The sequence below is a fragment of the Pituophis catenifer genome, unplaced genomic scaffold (genome assembly GCF_029215685.1).
Source record: "Pituophis catenifer annectens isolate HBS135680 unplaced genomic scaffold, rPitCat1.0.hap2 SCAF_5, whole genome shotgun sequence".
Lineage (NCBI taxonomy): Eukaryota > Metazoa > Chordata > Lepidosauria > Squamata > Colubridae > Pituophis > Pituophis catenifer.
Window position 1 is genome coordinate 20,017,756 of NW_027256885.1, and position 22,287 is coordinate 20,040,042.

The 22,287-nt window shown below is 44.7% G+C and overlaps 2 protein-coding genes across 2 annotated transcripts; both read left to right on the plus strand.

Moving 5' to 3' along the window:
• Positions 1 to 10,967: 10,967 nt before the first annotated feature.
• LOC139317587 (uncharacterized) lies at positions 10,968 to 11,312 on the plus strand. The gene has a single exon (XM_070944680.1). It carries the CDS (start codon positions 10,968 to 10,970, stop codon positions 11,310 to 11,312), a length of 345 nt encoding a protein of 114 aa, XP_070800781.1.
• A 5,903-nt stretch (positions 11,313 to 17,215) lies between these two features.
• On the plus strand, positions 17,216 to 18,526 carry LOC139317588 (uncharacterized protein F54H12.2-like). The gene has a single exon (XM_070944681.1). It carries the CDS (start codon positions 17,216 to 17,218, stop codon positions 18,524 to 18,526), a length of 1,311 nt encoding a protein of 436 aa, XP_070800782.1.
• Positions 18,527 to 22,287: the final 3,761 nt, after the last annotated feature.

Genomic DNA, 22,287 nt, shown 5'->3' on the forward strand with positions numbered 1-22,287 from the left:
AATATTTTCTCCTTTTGAGAAACCTTGAACCCGTTCTCTGTTTTCTCGATTTGTACTCCTAGATACTTATTGTCTTTCCCTAGGGTCTTGAGTGTGAATTGTTTCCCCAGTTCTCTGGCGAATTTATCGCAATTTTGCTTGTGCTGCCCCATGTACAGGATGTCGTCTACGTAAACGAGTGCGTATTCGACCGATGTGCCCTCCCTCTTGGCGAAGAGGCAGAGGTCTGCTGATGTGGCGGTAAAACCCATGTCCCTGAGTGTTTTGGCTAGGCATTCATACCATCTTTTCCCGGACTGTCTTAGACCGTACAAACTTTTGTTTAGTAGCCAAGTGACTCCCTCTTTCGCGCCTTTCCCTGGGGGTGCCCTGACATATATTTCTTTGTCTAACTTCGCATGGAGGTATGCGGTTTGAACGTCAAATTGGTAGACTTCTAGGCCTAAGATAGATGCAACTACTAGGGCACTTTTGACACTTTCTGCCCTAACTGTGGGTGAGTAGGTATCCGTGTAGTCGTCTGGATACCTTTGGGTGAACCCCTGAGCTACGAGTCTAGCCTTGTAGAGGGCCTTGTTGTCTTCGAGTTCCTTGATTTTGAAAACCCACTTCGTGCCTATGAGTGTCTTATCGGCTGGGACCTCAGAGGGGGTGTACACGTTCAGTTCGCGCAGGCTAGCCATCTCCCTTTCCATAGCTTGCTCCCACCTATCTCTCTCTACCTGCGGCAGGCTAATGATTTCTTCGTATGAGTTGGGTGTTGTTCTATTTGGGTGAATGGACATGACATAATCTTCAAATCTCTTGGGCATTTTGTTTCTGTTGGGTCTGATAGGTCTCATGGGTCTTGTGTCGGTGTCGTGCATGTATTTGGCCTCCTTCTCTGTGACCGTGTCTACCTTGATGATGGGGTGGTCTTCCTTCCACCCCTTGGTGGCTACCTCATGGTGTCTTGGTCTTTGTCTGTCTTGTGTATTTGCTTCTAACGTGATGGGTTTGCTTTTGTCTCTTGATTCGTTTGTGTCTTCCTGTCTGATGAGTGTCTCGTTGAGGTGTATCTTAGACCAGTTGGTGTTCTCGTGGAACACCGCTGTTCTGGATACGATGAACCTGTTGTCCCTGTCAATGAATCTATAGCCTTTTGTGCCTGGTTCATACCCCATGAACCTTAATCTCCTGGAGACCTTGTCTCCTTTTCGCCTCAGTTGCCTGGGGATGTTCACATCCGCCGTGACTCCAAATATGTGCAGGTGCGCAATCTTTGGCTTTCGGTCGTACATCACCTCATAAGGTGTTTTCCCTATTACGCTAGACCAGAGTCTGTTCAGCGTATAATTTGAGTAGTTGAGAGCTTCCGCCCAGAATGGCTGTCCTAACCCCGCATCCTCTAGGGCGCATCTCATCATGGTTTGTAGGACTCCATTCCTCTTCTCTGCGACTCCATTTTGGAACGCGGAAAAGGGAGAAGTCTTGTAGTGTATTATCCCGTGCATCTTTGACCAGTTCGAGAATTCCCTCGATAAGAACTCAGACCCCCTATCTGTCATTATTTGCCTAATCTTTGTGTTGTGTTGCGTTTCCACTCTCTTATAAAACTCTTTAAATTTTTGGAATACCTCGTCTTTATGATTAATGGTATACACAAAGCCATAGCAGCTGTAGTCGTCTACTATTGTCAGAAAATATTTCCTTTTGTATTTTATAGAGGGCTTCATGGGGCCCACAATGTCCATATGTACCAGGTGGAAGATAGAATTGGTGGTACGGGTGGCTTTTCTAGGTCTGGGTTTGGTTTTTAACTTAGATGATTTACATACAGAACACTCTAAGTAGTTTTTGCAGTTTTTTATTTTCAAATCACTGGTACATTCTATCATTTTTTGGATGACTGGGAAGCTGGCATGGCCCAATTTTCTATGTAGCAAATGGGCGCAGTTATCGTGAATGGGTTTGCCTATTAACAATTTCCCTCTGTGTGTTGTGTTGTTTTCGGTGGGGTCATCTTCCCTGCCCCCCTCTGCCTCAACATGTGTGTTGACTTTGTTCTCAGTGTTTTCTAGTTGGGCGATGACTTGGGTCTGGTTATTCTTTTTAGGGTGGAGGTATGTTAGTCCTCCATCAATGACTATTTTGCCGATGCTTTCCCTGTCTCTGGTCATGTAGGCTTTTCCCTCTTTGAAGGTGATCTCTATGCCCATGTCCTTGCTCAGTTTAAGCGCTGCTAAAATGTTGTGGGGTATTTCGGATATGAGTAATACCCCCTCTACTTTGCCTATTCCGCTTATGAAAGTGTTTCCTCTCCCTGTTACCAGGACCCTGTTTTGATTGGCCACCTTAATGTGGTAGTTTTCCTCTGTGAATGAGGTCAGTATCTTTCTGTCATGAGTTGTGTGGTTGGTGGCTCCCGAGTCGATGAGCCATGCTTCTCCTTCTCTAGTTTGTGGGTGTGTGGGTGTGTTCTCCCCGATCCCATACATGGACCCTGGTCGGCTCTCCCTAGAGCTGTCCCTGCTTCCCCCTCTGTCCCTTGGGTCGGGGGAGTCCCTGCGCCTGTATCTATTTTCTGATGGGAATCTATCGGGGGGCCCCGGCTTCCTGCCTCCCCTTTCCCTTTGGTAGGTGTGGTCCCTTCCCCTTGAGTTTTTTGGGCAATCCCGTTTATAGTGGTTCTTTGAACCACAAGTGAAACATTCTGGGTAGTCTAGGTTCCTGGTTTGGAACTCAACTTTCTTAGTTGGCCTGCTGTCCCTGTGGCTGATGGAGCAGTCCCTCCTTAAGCTATTTTCTGCTATTATCCTATTTGTCAGTGACTCGAGTGTGAGGTGGCCTAAGCCTATGCTATCCAGCTGCATTATAAAATTGTCCCAGCTGGAGTCCAGGGAGTTGATGACAATGCTCTTCATGCTCTCTTCGGATATATCCTCCCCCCTTTGTATCAGTTCAGTTCTTGTGGCATTCAGGTTCAGTATATGTTCACCCATGGGAGTCCCTGCTTTATGCCTGGCAGAGTGGAATTCCCTGGATATCCTTGCTGTGGTGGCAGCGCTTTTACTATAGAACAGATTAAATATTCTCTGCTGTATCTCAGACACAGTCAGATAATGGCTTAGGCTGGGGTATACACCTGGTGGGATACTTGCTATAATTAAATAGTAAGCCCTGTGATGCAAGCAATCTGTTTCTAAAGTCCAAGGTTTTGTGGGGGGGTCATCAACTAAAAACAGTAGATCCTCTTTTAAAAATAAAACCTGGAGTTGGTGATTCCACTGCATGAGGTTTGATCCATCTAATTTAAGAGTGGGAAAGTTAGCTGGTAAATTCCCTGAGTTGTGTGATGAATTACTCACAGTCTGTTGCTGCCCATGGTGTCTCAGGTGAGGGAACTCACAATATGGCTTGGGTATGCAGTTTGCAGCTCTGTACAGACTTGGATTTATGTTCTCTCCTTCTCTTCTTGCAGGAGCCAACTGAGCATGTGCGAAGGCCATTTCGCTTCTGTAGCCGATGGGAGAGTAGCTGGCTGTTGCTGCTTTTAGGCCTCGGCCTAGGCCTCCAGTTGGGGGTCCCATCTCACTCCTGGGGTGTCCGGCTTCATCTCTGGAGGCAGGCATCCATCGCTGGGCATCCGGATCCATGCAGGGGGCTGGAGAGAGTCGAGGAGGCGAGGCGGTCGTAAGTCGAGGACTTCTGGGGTTCTGCGGGGTGGCGGCTGCGGTGGGCCCCGATCCTTGATTGTTGGTCCCTGGGCACGTGAGTAGGCCGGGCGGAGGCCGCATGGGGGTTGAGTAGCTGGTGTGGCCTCTTCCCCTCGGGCCTCTTATGCTTGGTGCTGCGGGTGCTGGGTTCGAGTCCTGCCATCTGCATGATTCAAACGTAGTTGGTGCCCTGCGGTTGTCTTCGTGGGGGTTGGTCATCGAGTGGAGTATCTGGGGGTGTGTGCTATCATTGATGGCCCCCCCGTAGCCCCCTCGGTTCGCGGCGGTGTCTCTGAGGTGCGTGGCTGGCGTGAAGGGGTTGCGTGCAGGGCCTATTGTGGCTGCTGGGGCCTCAGGTGTCTTTCTGGCTTCGAGCTCGGGAGGCGAGCTCCAGATGCCTTGGTGTGTCCCTTCTGGGGTGCCTTTGGCTGTTCCCCCATTTGTTCTGGGTTTTCTTTCATTTGGCGCCATTGGATTTGAATCCTGGCTCCCTATTGGTCGGTGGCCATCCCAAGATGGCCGCCGGGAGCATGGCACAAAACTGGAACCGCTTGGGTCTTGGGTCTCTGCCAGGGGGTATCTCTGTCTTACCGGTCTGGCAGCCTCGTGGTCTTGCTCCTGGGGGCTCATCGCTGCTCCCTGGTCATCTAGAAGGTCCCGGAGCTTCGTGATGAGTTCATCCTTGCTTATGGAGGCGTCTATCATTTTCTGTATGGTGTCCTTTAGTATGGTGTCCTTTAGTTCATCTCTCTCGGGTGATCTGTCTCTGGCGTGCCTGGCTGCACTTTCTTTTGGCCTCACGCTTCTGTTTGTTTGGTCCAGTTCCTCCAAGGCAGTTGGGATTCTGGTGGTTGCCCTGCCCCCAGCTCTGCCATCAGAGGTTCCCCCAGCTCTGCCATCAGCCTGGTGGTGGACCTTGTGTTCATCCTTCCTTCCATTTCCGATTTTAGTTCTGTTTATTGGGCACAACCGTCCTCTGCTACCATATTGAGAAGTAAGTTTTCCAAGGATCTTGCCCAATAATCACAGACACGATAGGCTTTGAGTTCAATGTATTTATTTACTCCATTTCTTTCTTTTCAGATACTCATTTGGAACAGCTCCTGGACTTCTGTGCACAGCCTTATATATAGAGGAGGTGGAGTCAAGGTAAGGAGGAGTTATAGGAAGGGCTAAGTGAGGGAGGAGGGGTCAGTGGGTCAGTCTATGCAATGGTGTATACACAGTTAGGCATTTACTCGTAACAGAGGAATATGGGGAGACGTGCCCCAGCTGGTGTCTCGGGGCGGAGCAAAAGACAGCATCCCCTCCTCCTGGAGCCCATTACGGTGCGGAGCATCGGCCAGTGTCAGAGAAAAAGTTGCGCATCTCCCAACAAGGGCCAGAAAAGGAGGCAAGTAGAGGGGCGCTTCGCTCCCACTCTGGAATACGGAATAAGTTTCCATCCGCCGCCGTCGCCCTTCTCTTCTCGGGGCAGGTGAGGAGTGAGTGGGAGGGGGGGGAACAGCCAGCCGATGGAGCCACAGCAGGGGGACGAAAGAGCTTCATTTATCTGGGAACCTGAAATGACTCTTGATTTAAATCATATGGTAAACAGCACCCAAAGAAGAAGAAAGAACAACATCAGCAAAAAACAACAACAACCGTTGCCTGTTTTTGGAAATGGTTCAAGAGGGAACGCACGCACACACATACATGAGAGAGAGATAGAAAAAGATGAGAGAAAGATGAGAAAGCAAGAAGAATGAGAAAAAGAGGAGAGGAGATAGAGAGGGAGGGAGAAAGAGATGAGAAACAGGGAGAAAAATGAGAGAGATAGGGAGAAAGATGAGAGAGGAGATGAGAGGGAGAAAGTTGAGAAGGAAAAAGGTAGAGAGATGAGTGACAGAGATGAGAAAGAGGGAGAAAGAAAAAGACGAGACAGATGAGAAAGAGGGAGAGAGTTGAGAGAGAAAGATGAGAAAAAGAGGAAGAAAGGGAGAGAGATGAGTGAGAGGAGATGAGAGAGAGAAAGGGGGAGAAAGGTGAGAGGGGGGAGAAAGAGAGATGAGATAGCAATGAGAGAGAGACAGAGAGATACCTGTTTAAAAGAAAATACCGTGAGCCACAAAACCTGGGTAGGCGTGGCTGGGGGGTGTCATGTGACTGGGTGGGAGTGAGTGATGTCGAGTTGGCCACGCCCACTCAGGTTTTGTGGCTCCCGGTGTTTTCTGTGGGAAATGGGTCCAAATGTCTCTTTGAATGTTTAAGGTTGCAGACCCCTGCCCAAATTGTACTTGAATTGGCTATAAGGAAGAAGACAGTCTGCATTTCACTAAAGATTGATTCGTTGGTAGGGCAAGAATAGGGCATGTGTCTCAGGTGGTTTTGCATTTAACGACATGTTTGGGTGCCAGGAGATTTAAAAGCAACTTTTCTTAGGAATAAAAATAAATGGTTACTGTTGTATTTTTACTTCCCAAGAAAGATGCTTGTATCATCTGCTCTGCAAAAATACTTTAGCTGTTATCTTTAACTGCCTATTAGAAAAATGTCCATGCTTTATAAACAACCATTTAAGTGTTAACTGTGTACAATCCAAATGTTTTTACTATTCTGTAAATTTTTATCTAATGTTAAACTCTTCTGAACTCAAGGGAGTTTAATGTTACAGAGTACATCTGCTTAGCACTTATTACCACTTGGTACTTTGCAGTCATATTCTATAAACAGCAATGAGGAGCAAGGAAGTAAAAAGATAAAAATACATACTCAATACACTTCCTCTAGAAAACGTCAAAGGAACAAAAAAACCTTTACACAATGACATTTTTACTTATTTATTAAATTTATATACCACCCACATCACCAATAAGGCGACTCAATTTAGTATGTACATGGTACATGGATACATCTTAAGGCCGTGATGGCAAACCTATGGCACACATGCCACAGCTGGCATGCAGAGCCCTCTCTGTGGCCACGCAAGCCGTCGCCCAGCTCAGTTCCACCACGCATGCACACGCGTGCCTCCCGCCGGCCAGCTGATTTTCAGGATTCATGGGGGCGGGGCGCATGTGGGAGAGGTGCATGCATGCGCAGGGGGTGCGCGCGCATGCGGGGGGCAGGGGGCAGTGGGGGGCAGGGAGCCCCCCCACAGCCCGTTTTTGGGCCCAGGAGGCTGCAGGGAGGCCTGCTAGGCCCAAAACGGGGGGGGGGTGCGCCTGGGTGGGTTGCGCATGCATGCGTGGGGGGAGTGTGGGGGGGTTGTGCGCACATGTGCAGTGGGGACGCATTGCATTATGGGTGCCGGCACGCGCGCTTTCAGCACACGACGAGAAAAAGGTTAGCCATCACTGTCTTAAGGTATCAAAGCACTTCCATACATTGCATTTATAAAACACTACACTGTGTCAGCCTTCACCCCAGCAGGCAGAAGTAGAAGTATCGTATTTTTTGGACTATAAGATGCTCTGGACTATAAGACGCACCTAGCTTTTGGGGAGGAAAACAAGAAAAAAAAAATCTACCTCTACCTCCCAGCAATTTGCCTCCTTGCAGCAAACAGCATGGTCAACTTCAGCACAGCCTGATTTAGCAGAGCAGCTGATTGGCAGTTGGATCTCCCTATCTCTCATTTCTCTCTCATCTCTCTCTCTTTCTTTCTTTCTCCCTATCTCTCTCATCTCTTTCTTTCTCTCTCATCTCTCTCAACTCTTTTTCTCTTTCTTTCTCCCTCTCTTTCTCATCTTTCTTTCTCCCTCTCTCTCTTTTTCATCTTATCTTTTTCTTTCTCTCTATCTCTCTCATTTCTCATCTCTCTTTCTTTCTCCCTATCTCTCTCTCTTTCTGACCTCTCTCTCATCTCTCTCATCTCTCTCTCTCACACACATCTCTCTCTTTCTCCCTCTCTTTCTCTCTCTCATCTTTCTCCCTCTATCTCTCATCTCTTTCTCCTTCTCGCATCTCCTCTCTCTCCTCTCTTTTTCTTTCTCCCTATCTCTCTCATTTCTCTCTCATCTCTTTCTCCCTAGAGAAAACTAGAAAAAGGAAAATGTTAGGCCAACTTCAGGGTTGACAGTCTGATCAAGCTAAATCACTTCATAATTTTTTCCACCTTTAATATAATTTATAAGCTGTACAATTCAACTGAAAAACAAACTGAAATATTTGGAGGGGTATGTATGCACATCCTCTTATAAGTAGGGATGTGGCTGTGTTCAGACTTAAGCAATCACATTCAAACTGATGGTAAATAATACACACCTGCCATCAATTAAAGTGACTCTGATCAAGCCCATATGAATAGCTGTTCTAGTAGGATTTGTAGGAGATGACCAGGCTGAGCCTAAGGGAGGGGTCAAATGCATCATCAGTCTTGAGTCCCTTCATGCCCAACAAGAGATCTAAGTCCAGCCCACTTTGAATTCCATTGACTCTTATCTTCTGCCTATTTGCTTTGACTGTGTTCTGTCCCCGTCTCACACACGCACACAAACAGTCAGCCAGGAGTTAAAATAAACTTGCAGACAATAATTTCCTTCGATAACAGAATTGGCAGCAACCCAGTAGCTGCTTGCCAAAAACTTTACTCACAGAGGGAGGTGTTCCTCCTCCGTCAGATAAACCAAAATAAATTCACAAAGCCAAAGAATTGTCAAGTCCAGTCCATAATAAATCCAAGGAAGGCAGATAACGAAGCTCCAGAGACACAGTATGACTTGCTAGCTGTTCAGTTTTGTCCGTCACAAAGCCTGAATGGCCACCACACCCCCTTTTATCCCCTGTGGGGTGTGGTCCAGTGACTCAGTTTAATCTCTGGCACGCCTCCTTCTCTGCTGCGTGCGCTTGTCTTTCCGATGCTGGCGGGGATCCAGCCAAGACTTATCTCCGTCGCTGTCTAACTGCGGCTGCTCGGAGATGCCTGGCTCCTGGCCTATCTCTTCTCCTTTGGGAGACACCTGAGGCATTGCCAGAGAGGAGGGTCCTGGAGAGGGAGGCCTTGCCAACTCCTCTCCTTCACTTTCAGAGTCTTCTCCCTCCGATAAGACGGGCTCGGGGGTCGGAGTCACAACAGACTGTTAGTAGTTCAAATTCTTATAGAGAGCATAAGCTTGCAATAAAATTTTATATTCATTTGAACTGCCTGGACTTCCCTGATTTCCTCCCGCTTGACATTAATCTGAACTACTCCCTCTTCACCAAAATTTTTATGGACTCAAGAATACCCAAGCCATGGCTTCAGACCCCAGAGCTGCAACAACAGCAGACGAGCTGGATGTATGCTCCATCAGCAGATGCCAAGACAGCATGGAAGATGAAATGAGGAATTTAACAGCCAGTCTACACCAACTGATACAGCAAGTACAGATCCTGACTCAACAAGGGCTTCCGCAGCAACCACAACCACCTGCTCCACCTGCTCAAGCACAACTGCCAGTTCCCACTGCGCTCATCCCCAAGGCTCCCAGCTGCCTACCACAGAGATTCACCAGAAAGTCTGATAAGATGAGAACATTCCTAGCCCAGTGTGAAGTATTCATCGGCACCTGACCAGGGGAGTTCTCAACAGAAAAATTGAGAGTCTCCATCCTCAGTCTTTTAATCAACTCCATTGCCAGATGGGCGCTTCCACTCATCAAAAGCAATGACCTCATCCTGGATAACTTGCAAGAATTCAAGCTCCTTGCAGCCAATCTCAATTGGAACGAGCCAGCCTTAAGAGCACAATTCAAGGGTGGGCTCAACAAGGCCATAATCAAACAACTGATCCAACGAGGTATTCCCCACAGTCTGCAAGACCTCTACCTAACCTATATAACAGCTGAGCCTCGACTCGCAGAAATTTGAGCACTTTTCAGCAGTCCAAGTGAGCCGTTTCCACAGCTGCCTTCTCCTGTCACTATCTCAAGCCTCCCTGCTCCCTTGGACTTGGACACTGAAGAGCTGATGAAGATCAGAGCAGCCAGACAGGCTCCTGGAACAAAAGAACAACAATGATGTAGAGAGCTCACCCTTTGTTTCTATTGCAGAGAACCTGGACACATGGTCAAGGATTGCCCTACTAAACTTCCCAGAAGCGGCAACAGACAACAATGTCTCCACTACTCACCGCTTGGATGACAAGCCTCAAGGCCAGGGACATGACAAATGCCACCTTTCCACATGCTCACGGGGGGCGGGGGGAGGGCTCCCAACCCCTCCCAAGCATTGAACGGGGCTTAATTGCTTTCACGCCTAGGTACATTAATAAAAATTCCATACTGACATTTCCCAGCAGTCAGGAAGTGACCATCCCTATTTTGATTGATTCTGGGGCAACTGCAGACTTCATACTGTAAGCTTAGCCACAGTCCAGAAAGTTAAGATCCCCACTGTTCCTCTGAAGTGTCCATTGCCCTTGATAACTATTGATGGACAAATTTTAAAAGCAGGCCCCATCACTCACACCACAGTGCTTTTGCAATCAATAAATCAACATCCTGAAAAGTTAACCGTTTTCATGACTGGTGCTGGGAACCACTTGGTTATAACACCACAACCCCACTATTAAGTGGAAGAACCAGTCTATTGTTTTCGATAGTCCTCAACGCCTTTCTCACTGCAATTGGCCCTCCCAAAAACCCCAGCAGCCCCCCTGAAGGTTAACAGAAAGATTCCCAATCTCCCAAATATGTATGCAGACTTTGCTGATGTTTTTGGGGAGGAAGAAGCCTCTATTCTCCCCCCGCATGGAGACTGTGATTGTGCCATAAATCTGGTCCTTGGTGCCAAGATTCCCGCCAAGAGACAATACCAAATGTCTACTAAAGAATTAGAAACTCTGAAACAATATTTGGATTCTAATTTGCAAAAGGAATTCATACGACCCTTCCAGTCTCCTGCCTCGGCTCCCATTTTCTTTGTACCCAAGAAGCAAGATCCCAGCAGACCTGACAATAGTGGGGACCCCCCGAGTGAGAGTGGTCCATAATTTCAAAGCCTTGAACTCAGTGACAGTAAGGGACCATTATCCACTGCTGTTAATTCCACACCTCTTACAGAGACTGTAGAAAGCACAAGTTTTTATAAGACTGGGCCTCCATAATGCTTACAACCTCATTAGGATCAAGGAGGACCACAAATACTTAACTGCCTTTGACACCAGATACAGCAAATTTGAATACACAGTGGTCCCCTTCAGACTCATTAACATGGGGGCTGTATTTTTCAGACTTATGGACCAAGTTTTTTCACACCTCATAGATAAATTTGTGGTGCTCTATCTGAATGACATTTTGGTCTACTCTGAGAATGAGGCTCAGCAAAACAGACCCCATGCACACAGTTCTCTGTAGACTAAGACATAAGCATCACTTTGCCAAGCCAGAAAATTTCACCTTTGACCTGCAACAAGTAGACTTCTTGGGTTACCCTATTTCCACAAAAGGCATCCAGATGGACCCTCAGAAGGTCCAAGCTGTACTAGTCTGGCATGCCCCTCACACAGCCAAAGACGTCCAACTCTTCCTGGGCTTTGCTAACTTCTACAGGACGTTTATACCCGGTTTTGCTCATAAAGCCAAGCCACTGACCCAACTGACTAAGAAAAGAATTAAATTTGCTTGGACTTCTATACACCAAACAATATTCGAATAGTTAAAGCAGCTTTTTGCCTGCCAGCCTCTCCTTCAGCATCCAGACACATCAAAGAGATTTATTGTTGAGGAGAAACCGGAAGCGTCACGGCGATACTGGTTGGGGAATAGCGAAGCTCTGTGAGCTTCGCGAAAACCCAAACTGACAAACTGCTGTCGGAGGGTCTTTGGACTGGATCCATCTTGTAGGGACAGGGGAGAGAGAGAGGCACCTCGGAAGACCAAGAGGAACAGGCAAGTTTCCCCGAAAGGTCGGAGGCAGCTCTTTGACCCGGTGGTGGCGGCCATTGAAACAGCCACTACAAGCTGGGGCAACCAGATTAAGAGAGGAGTCGCAATATATGTTAAAAAACATCTAAAAACGAAACAAATATATACAGATACAGAAGGACGTATTTTAATAATAGAAATACAAACAGAATTGAAGACAATCTTACTAGTATCCATATATGCACCCAATGGAAATCAAAGCGACTTTTTTAAGAAATTGCATGACACAATTAAAGATTTGGAGTATGAAAACATCTGCATTGTCGGGGATTTTAACGCAATCACAAACATACAAGATGACTATCGAAGTAACAAAAGAAGCAAAACCAGAAAGAAAACTTTACCAGATACATTCAAGGACATGGTCGAGGAATTACACCTATACGACGTATGGAGGGAGGCAAACAAACAAGTTAAACAATACACATACTACTCGAGCCCACATCAGTCATGGTCTAGGATCGACATGGCCTGGATGATGCCAGATCTCAGGAAGGAAATACAAGAGATTGAAATTACACCGAATACTTGGGCCGACCATAATCCCATAAAAATAACGTGGAAAGGGTATAGAAAACAAAAGAGATGGATGATGGACACAGGAATAATAAAGGACAAAGAATATATACCGATGATTGAGAAAGAAGTAAAAAATATTCCTTCAAATAAATACAAAAGAACAGACATCGTTACAGAGTCTGTGGGACACAACAAAAGCCTACATAAGAGGACTTACCATAGCGTATGCAGCCAAAAAAAATAGAGACAAACAAGGAACAACCTAGTGGAAGAACTTAAAACATATGAATTACAGTTGCAGAAATATCCCGATAATAAAGAAATAAAACAAAAATTAAATTTGGCTAAACATAAACTGAATTTAACTATGCAAGCAGAAATTGTACACAAAATCAAACTGGCAAAGCAGAAATACTTTGAACATGAGTAGTAAGAAGTACATACCGTTTTTGGAGGGCTGTTTAGCCCCGCCCCTTTGTGACGTTTTATTTACTTTTTAGCCCCACCCCTTTTGTGATGTCACAACACCCCCACCCCTTTGTGACGTTTTATTTACTTTTTTTAGCCCCACCCCTTTTGTGATGTCACAACACCCCCTCCCCTTTTGTGATGTCACAACACCCCCTCCCCTTTTGTGATGTCACAACACCCCCAGCCCCTCCTTACCTTGGAGGACTATAACGTCATAACCCTGGCCCTTTACCCACAAGCCCTTTTTATCGGAAGTACTTTTACGTCATGGTGAGCCACCCCCACCTGACCCATAATCCTTCTCACCGGTAGTGTGGTGACAATACCACACACGCCCCCTCTCTGACCCGGGGGTCCTTTCACCCGGAACGGCTGTAACAGCAAACACGTCTGTCCCAGAAGCCCTTTCAGCTTGACACATTAATTATGCATATGAGGCTCTTCTCATTGGTCCATATTTGCAGAGGCGGGGATTGACAGTAGCAGCCTATGAAGTTGTTTCTCTGATTCAGAGGCGCTTCCCATTGGCTGAAAGAAAATGATTGACAGGCTGAGCACATGGAAGAGGCTAACCCGCCCTGAAAGGCTTCCCATTGGCAGAATCAAAATGATTGACAGGCCAAGCACATGGAAGAGGCTAACCCGCCCTGAAAGGCTTCCCATTGGCAGAATCAAAATGATTGACAGGCCAAGCACATGGAAGAGGCTAACCCTCCCTGAAAGGCTATCCATCGGCAGAATCAAAATGATTGACAGGCCGAGCACGAGGCCTTCTATTACAAAAAGCAGAAGCATATCTGAGCTTCAAACCCCACAAAAACATATTTACACAGACCAAGAAGTAAAAAGCATTATCAAAAAGCAGACATGGGCCCTGTTTGCAGTTGTAAAGTTTGGAAGCTGAACACCTCCTTTTCTTTGTTCTCAGAGGATTTTACTTTTGCAGAGGTGTAAAAATAAAATTACTATTTTTTGCAAAGAAAGCCCTTTTTGTATGCAAAATGTTTTTATTTTTATATATTTCCGAAAGGTTTGGGTAATGGGTAGGGCTAGAAGGCTGGAAAAATAAAATTAAGAGAAAGAATAAAGAATAAAAACATGAGGTTATGCGCAGGCTCTGTATGTTACAAGAGGCCCCAGGGCGTGTTGGGGCATGCCCCAGGGAGGGGTGGCCCGCGGTCATGCGCTGCGTATATGGTTGCTAGATAACGGGAGGGCGATGAGCGTGATGGCACGTGCGACAAGCTTGTTTATGACATGTTCTGACATGTCCCAGGCGTGGCCTGTGGTTCACAGACTGATAAAAGAGGGCCTCTGCAGAAGGGCGACAATTCAGCCACTTAAAGCCTAGGCCTCGTTTAATAATATGGGGCAAGACGAAGGAAATAATAAAAAGGTTGTAGACCCTTCTACATCATGGCCCGAGGCAAGGCCTATTCTGAATGACTGCCACAAAATATGTTGTACAATGTTTGATGAAGACTTACAGGCCTTCAGGCCTATTTTGTTTGGATGCCGTCTATCATGCTGTAATGTACGGGACGCCATAGAACGTGAAGACGTGAACGATCTCACCAGGTCTTACCTGTCACGATGGGAAATGACTAAGAGATGCTCTTTATCGCCGGTCCAAGGAACAGGCCTGAGTAAGTAAAAAATCGGATATATATTCAAATGTGTAATTCAGGCTAACACTGTTACCATCATGATAGGTAATGAATTAATATATTTTCCAGGTTCTGTCCCGGGTTATTGTCACAACAGCAGTAACCCCTTAATGTCAAACTTATCAACCGATGAAGAGTCTGCAGAGGGTCACTTAGGTAAATGAAACTAAATTGACTTTTTACTACCGCTATTGATGACAACTTTATATAATAAATGGAGAAAGTTGCTGTTAGATTTAGTAATGATCTATTTTTTATATTTAATCAGAAATGTCCCATGGATATAAACATGACAAGAGTCTGGTTTTTTTAAGAAGCATCTCAAGCGAGGAAGAATCTACAGAGGAGAGAGGTGATTGTCAGTGCCCTACGAAGAACATTACCAACGTGCCTACGGCGGATGTTAATAATGGTATTAATGAGGCGGTTCTGAAGCTTACCGAATACCCCGTTTGTCTACCAGAGGCTGTAAATAAAGACATTACAAATGTAGTTAACATTGCTAAAGTATGTGAATGTGGTCGTGTTGGTTGTATTTGTGATGTGGCTTCAGAATTAGAATTTAGTGATGATGATGATGATGATGATGATGATGATGATGATGATGATGACTATTACTGTAGCTCTACTAGTAATGAAGGTTATTATTCTGCTAGTGAAGAATGGTAAATGATATGTAAATTATAAATAAAATGCTTGTGCTAAAGAGCAAAGTGTATTTATTGTAAGGAGCGAATGGTGCAGAATGAAGTATGAAAATATTCTAAAGGAGTTGTATTATACACCCGAATGCACAGGCAGTTATGGAGGTGTAGACCAACTATTTAAGGCAGGACGGAAACGCATTAAAAACCTAACCTTGAAACGTGTCAAGACATGGCTTTCCGGACAAGATACATATACTCTTCATAAGCCAGCAAGAATAAATTTTCCTAGGAACGCAACAATAGTTTCTTGCATTGACTGTCAATGGCAGGCAGATCTTGTGGATTTATCAGGATTTGACTCTGAAAACAACGGTTTGAAATTTATTTTAACAGTGATCGATGTACTTTCGAAATATGCCTGGGCTGTCTGTTTACTTGATAAGTCAGGACGGGGGGTGTCCGAAGCCTTCCAGACCATCTTCCAATCAGGAAGGGCCCCCAGAAAGTTACAGACAGATGCTGGAAAAGAATTCCTAAATAAGCCTCTGAAGACACTTTTGGAGCGTTATGGCATACACCATTTTGTCACACATAGTGAAACTAAAGCGGCTGTTATAGAGAGGTTTAATCGAACTCTGAAAAATAAACTCTGGAGACATTTTACAGCTAAAAATACTCATAGGTATGTGGATGTTTTACCGGCTCTCATGCAGGGATACAATGGCTCTTACCATCGCAGCATCAGGACAGCCCCCAACATGGTGAAACAATCTAACGAAAAAGACGTGTGGCTATGGCTATATGGAAAAAGTTTTAAAGCAGTCGGAAAGTTAAAAACCTTTAAGGTGGGGGATCACGTTAGAATATCCAGACTAAAGGGTAGGTTTGAAAAGGGATATCATCAAACCTTTACAGATGAAATTTTTATTGTCAAAGAACGGGTTCAGAGGGGAGAAAGAGTTGTATATAGATTAATGGATTATGCGGAGGATCCCGTACAGGGAACTTTTTACCCAGAAGAGCTGCAAAAGATTCCTAGCGAACAAGAACGTGTCTACAGAATCGAGAAAATAGTCAGGAAAAGAGGGAGGGGAAAACAAAGAGAATATCTAGTTAAATGGTCTGGGTGGCCGGAGAAGTTCAACAGTTGGGTTAAGGAGTCCAAAGTGTGTCACCTTTGACATGGCTGGTTTTTATATTACACTGCCCAGCAATGCATCAGCAGCAGCATTTCCCAACAACAAAAGTTCCAATTTTACTATTCGACTAGCAAAAGTGTTGGAGCTTCCAGGATCATGGGAAGTAGGACTGGTTGAGTTACAATATCCGCACACTTGGAATACATTAAATGCAAAGGAATATTTTGAAATCGCTAATGAGAGAAAAAAATGGCATTTTCCTTTAAAAGCTGGTCACTATGCAACCATCCAGAAAGTAATAGAAAATATGAACAAGGTTATGACAGAAGCCGAAGATCCCCCAGAAGTAATCGTGAAGTATGATGCAATTGGACGGAAAATCAGACTTAAATGCGAGGGCCCCTACAGCATCCTAGTCACTGAAGGCCTTGGAAAAATATTAGGATTACAGCCACATGTACGTACCAAAAAAAGCAACTTTGTCACGGACATTACAGGAGGATTCAACACGCTGTATATTTATACAGATATTGTAAGCCCGCAGATAGTGGGTGACTTCTATGTGCCGTTACTACGTTGTTTACCTGTGCAGGGTAAGGACAACGAAATAATCACGACGACCTACGAGCAGCCGCATTATGTTACCGTCAACAAACATTATATTGATACGATTACTGTAGAAATCAAAACGGATCAGAATGAAAACATAGCTTTTAACCATGGTAAGGTCGTTGTTAAGCTTCATTTCAGGCCTCAGAAAAGTGAAGGATGGTCGTGATAAAGAAGTGCGGGAGTCCTCAAGCATATGTAGACTATTACAGGGCACAGGCTGGAAACGGGCTGCCCGGTTTCCGTGGATCCCCCGTTATGTATGGTACCGGTATAGGGGGCCTGTTCCGGGGTCTTTTTCGAAAAGCAATGCCGTTACTGAGGAGAGGCCTAGAAATCATTAAACCTCACGTAAAAGCGGCGGCTAATAACATTGCCAGAGACGTGTCAGGACAGCTTGTATCACGTGTTATTGGGGGTGGGCAGGGGGGATCTGGCATGGCAGTGATCAGGAAGAAACGGCCTGTTGGCCCGCCCATGCCTCCTAAAAAGAGGCGGGTTGTTAAAAAAACACGTCATACAAAGAGGAAACGTACACAAGGAAGGAAGCGCGGTGACAAACAGAACATCTTCTAAGATAAAATGGCGTTTATCCACGAGGCTTCAGAGGAATGTGTCAAATCGGAGCTAGATCTTTTTCAATTGGCGCCTACGCAAACTAGCATTGAAAACTGCACATACATCGAGATCCCCCCTTTATCAGCGCTGACTCCCAATGCCCCTTTGGAATTTTTTATAACGGGGCATGGCGATCATTACACGGATTTAAACAATACTCTGCTGTATGTGAGCTGCAAGGTTGTGAAGACTGACGGCACGGATATCGATGACGGAGCAAGAGTGAGTCTTGTCAACTACCCCATAGCGTCACTGTTCAATCAGGTGGATGTTACATTAGGCGATCGTGTGATTACACAGAGTCACCACTGCTACGCTTACAGAGGCCTTATTGAACTTATTCTGAACTACAGCGGAGATGCTTTGGGGACCCAGTTTTCAGCGGGTGGCTTTTACAAGGATGATGCAACGCTCATGGAGAACACCTTGCTGACAGCCGCCGGTAACTCTGGTTTCAGAGCACGAGCCAGACATACAGCTGGCAGTCGTAAATGGGATCTGCTAGGGCCCTTGCATAGCGATCTGTTTTTTCAAGACAAACTATTGATTAACGGTGTGGATGTGAACATTAAACTCTCAAGAAGTAAAAATGAGTTCTGCCTGATGAGGGATGGTAATGAGAATTACAAAGTACAGATCCTGGCAGCGTCTCTCTTTGTAAAGCGTGTAAAAGTATCACCTGGTGTACGGTTAGGACATGCAGAGGCTCTGCTGAACTCCAACGCCAAATATCCTATTGATCGTGTTGGTATGAAAGTTTACAGCATTCCTGCAGGCAGTCTTGTGTGTAACCAGGAAAACCTATTTCTAGGGCAGTTACCTAAACAATTAGTGATTGGTTTCGTGGACAACGCTGCATTTAGTGGTGATTATGAAAGAAATCCTTTCAATTTTCAGCACTATAATGTCAACTTTTGTGCCCTGTATTGTGACGGTGAACAAATTCCTGCTAAACCGCTGCAGCCTGATTATGAACATAACCTTTTTGTGAGAGAATATATGCAATTGTTACAGACGTCTGGCAAAGCAATGAAAGATCGATCTGTGCTAATCAACCGTGAGGAATTTAACAACGGCTATACTTTATATTGTTTTGATTTGAGCCCCGATCAAGGCTGCTCAGAGCACTATTCCCTGATCAAGAACGGAAACCTCAGAGCAGAAATTAGATTTGCTGTACCTCTCCCCAATACCGTCAACATGATACTCTATGCAATCTTTGAAAATCTTATTGAAATAAGCCACACAAGGAATGTATTGTTTGATTATATGTGAGGATGGATACCATGCAGATACTACGTGTGTTGTCTGGAAATGCGTTCTTTCTAGGCGTATACCCCAGTGATTTGTTACCCAAGAGAAAAATCTCCAAGAGACCTTTCGGTTTAATTGTAAATACCCACCCCCGTACTCTACCTGGTGAACACTGGTTGGCGCTCTACTTTCCAACACACAGCAGTGGTGAATTTTTTGACTCTTACGGAAGAGCTCCAGACGACTCTGACTTCCCCGTTGGCATCGTGAGGTTTTTAGAACTGCAAGCTAAGAAGTACACGTATCAACCGCTTCAACTGCAGCATCCCCTGGCAATAACCTGTGGACAGCATTGCTTATTTTATCTTGTTAAACGCTTTAAAGGGTTACCTTACGAAGATATTTTAAAGCTATATTCTGACAAAGATGTCAGAAATGATCAAATGGTGAAGCGTTTTGTAGTAAATATGTTGCCTGGAAGGGTTTCTGGAGCGTGCTACAATTACCAATGTATGCAAACATGTATGGTACATTATAAAATAAACACAAAACGTTAAAAATATTGCATGTTTCACAGTGTTTTATTTGTTCACAATTGGAGCCAGTCACCAAAATTTAGAACACTTTTACGGTCTGACATAGAACTTGCAGCAGGTGCAGACATAGCAGAGATTGGTTTTGTAGAACTTACAGTCTTAATACTTCCTGCCTCTTTCATCTTTTCGAGTTGCTCTTTAACAACGTTAGAACCTAGCAATACCGTTGGTACATTCATCTCAGCCATTGCCGACATAAACTCATTCCATCCCTTAGGATAATATTTCGCAGTACGCATCCGGTGTTGAGAAACCCCTTTGACCAGATCTACAATGTTAGACCCCGGCACCTTTGTACCCTTGTAGGAAACGGTTCCATAATCATCCCAACCCAAAATGTCTTGATGTTGTTTCATTTTGTTCAACAAAAGAGAAGCGTTTTTCTTGTATCGCGTGCTCACGCCCTCTAATATCTCCTGCGTTGTTGGATCCAGCGGTGAGAGAGGTGGTGTCTGTTCAGGTACAACAGGTGTTTGTTTAAATGCCTCTGGAGGTTGAATGAGATTCAGAATACCTTTCTCAGAGTCATTTTGTCGGGTCAGCCTTAGAAATCTCTGCAGCACAGAGTTGTATAGTTTTATCTTGTCATCTTCACTTAGATCAGGTCTCTGAAGAATGGCCCGCATGTCATCGTCCAACCGGCTAACGGTCGTGGTTCCTATTGTAGGTGTCTGACCGCGTAGCTGCTCCATCTCATGCCTCGACACCAAATACATTTTCTCTGCGTGCTCCATGTTTACCGCACTAATAAATTAGTCAGCAATGGTATAGCGGCCCCTAGTAATGGTGCTATAAAACCCCCTGACTGAAGAATAACCTGTTTCTTCTTTTTCAGAGAGAGCTTACTATCGCTCAGTTTTTTAATACAGTCTTTCTTTCTCTTTAAATTCCGATATTGTGAAGGCTTCAGAGGCAGGTTACCTTTTAAAGTGTTCAGGGCTATTTCGGCTATGGCCCCCACCAGGTCATTATTAGCGTTGCATAAAATAGCTTTTCTCTGTTTCGGGCCTGCCTTTACTAAGATTTTTAATAACCCCCAATTTCTGCGCAACCTCTCAGACATCCTGTATGAACTGGGCGCCCTCCAGATACAGCTGTTACTTTTTACTCTTCTTTTTTACAGTGTAAACTACCGGCCATTCAGGAGGGTAGATGCCAGTTCTCAGCCTAAAGTTTTCTGGAGTAGTGGATGCCAGATCAACTAAAAGATAACCGTGAGGTTTGCTAGTGGCATCTTGGAATACTTCTAAAAAGTACCGCGTGTTAGACGGGTACATTTGACGTGCCAATGTGACTACTTGCATCTGATCACGGGGGCTGCGGAATAACACCAAATATTTTGCATTTAGAGTTATTGTTCTCATTTTCTTACCTTGAAAAAACAGGTTTTGAAGTATGAGAATAATGCTAAGGTTTTTGTGATGAACATACTGTGTAAAAGCTTTCTCTATTTGTTCGCTGTCACCGGCGGCTGCCATGAGATCGTCTACAACCGCTAAATTGGTTTGATTCGTTGGAAACAAGTCAGTAGCTTCAAAAGAGTCAGGAAGGCCCTCCATAAACTTAATATTAGGAAATTTATTAAGTAATTCGTTGTACAGAGGTTGCCAACAGCTATAAAACCATATAACGTTTTGAGGCATTTCAGATAATACATGCTCACCATGTTCTAACATTTGTTTTATAAAATAAGATTTTCCCGAATTGGAAGGACCGCTTATAATACATGAGAAAGGATGTACAAACGAGGCCCTGTTTTTCATCATAATTAATAACCGTAAGGTAACGTACAATAATCCTCTGTTTTGAGCACCCTTTTATTATAGACAACTTTTAGAGTTTTTCTGAGTACCCGGGTTTCCAGAGCCCACTGTTTCTTAATCCTAACAATTCCCGGCTGCTGGATCTTGAGCTCTTACTTTTCCTCACCTTCTGATTGGCAATATTCATCAATCAGATCTTTCAGACTTTCAAAGTTAACCTTAACACAGTTGGCACTGTTTAACGTTATACCCTTCACCTTTAACACAGTAGAACCATTTGACAAAGCATACCCATAGGTTTTTGGACCAACCGCCACAAACTCGGTGATGGAAGTGTTTGGAGGAATCTCGCTTGTCAGCTGCCCTAAATAATCACCTAATGCTGGTGACCACGCCCCCTCTCTGCTAATAAAAATGACAGAATCAGTATCGTGATAGAGACATCTGTCCCCCAAACGATCCAATAACCTGTATAATTCTAGCCGTGCATAAGCAGTTGTAAAACAAGCAATGAACAAGTTTGTACACGTTGACTTAGTAGGATGTTTTTTGGCTGTTTTCCATGTTACAATGGCTGTTTCATCATCCACAAATTCACAAGAGGACACTTCGTAATGGGGGACAAAAAGATACTTAAATAATTCCTCAGGTTCTGTCACCACCGATGTAGTCAGTTGAGTGGTACTCTGGCCAAATTTACCCCACAAGGAGTTTAAAAACAGTTTAGCAATCTGCCTTTTAGCAGGATTGACTTCAATGTGCTCCTTGCGTAAACGGACCCCTTCGTTCTTTTCATAATCCCGAACGTAACGTTCTTTATCTTCCTCTGTTTTGCACCAGCCGGGATAACCGCTAGCCTCCTGTTTTTGACGGAGATGCATGTTAATATAATCAGAAAACAAGGTTTTTGACTTCCTTTCAAAATGCCAAACTTCATAGATCTCTGCAATTCTGTAGCCTTTCTCCACAGCGACATTCAATTCTACAGTACACCACGTTCCAGTTAGGGCTCTTTCTTCATCATTGTGGAGACACTCTGTGACTTGTTGTTTTTCTGTACAAGTTGCACACAGACTAAACATTAATTTGCCACCAGACTTATGTGGCAGTACTGGAAAGTAGAGACCCCTTGGTGTGTACACTTTAACTTTAGCAAATCCAAAATACTGTTTTATATCCCCAAAGTTTTGGTATATTATTTCTGGGTGCCCTGTCGGGTACAGCTTGTTCTTGTTCACAAAGGGATATAAACTTGTAAAATCATAATATAAGATTTGCTCCCCCTGTTTTGGTTTATAGTACAGACATGTAGCATTTGTTCGGCCCCCAAAAAATGCATCTCTGGGGTTCAAGGGTGTTGGAAAATTACTATCTACTAGAAAATGTTTCAATCCCTCATTGTTCTTCAACATATCATTCCACT

Bases quoted from the DNA above. Each gene is read 5' to 3' on its own strand.
- LOC139317587 (XM_070944680.1), top strand. From the start codon at position 10,968: ATGAGGCTCAGCAAAACAGACCCCATGCACACAGTTCTCTGTAGACTA.
- LOC139317588 (XM_070944681.1), top strand. From the start codon at position 17,216: ATGGCGTTTATCCACGAGGCTTCAGAGGAATGTGTCAAATCGGAGCTA.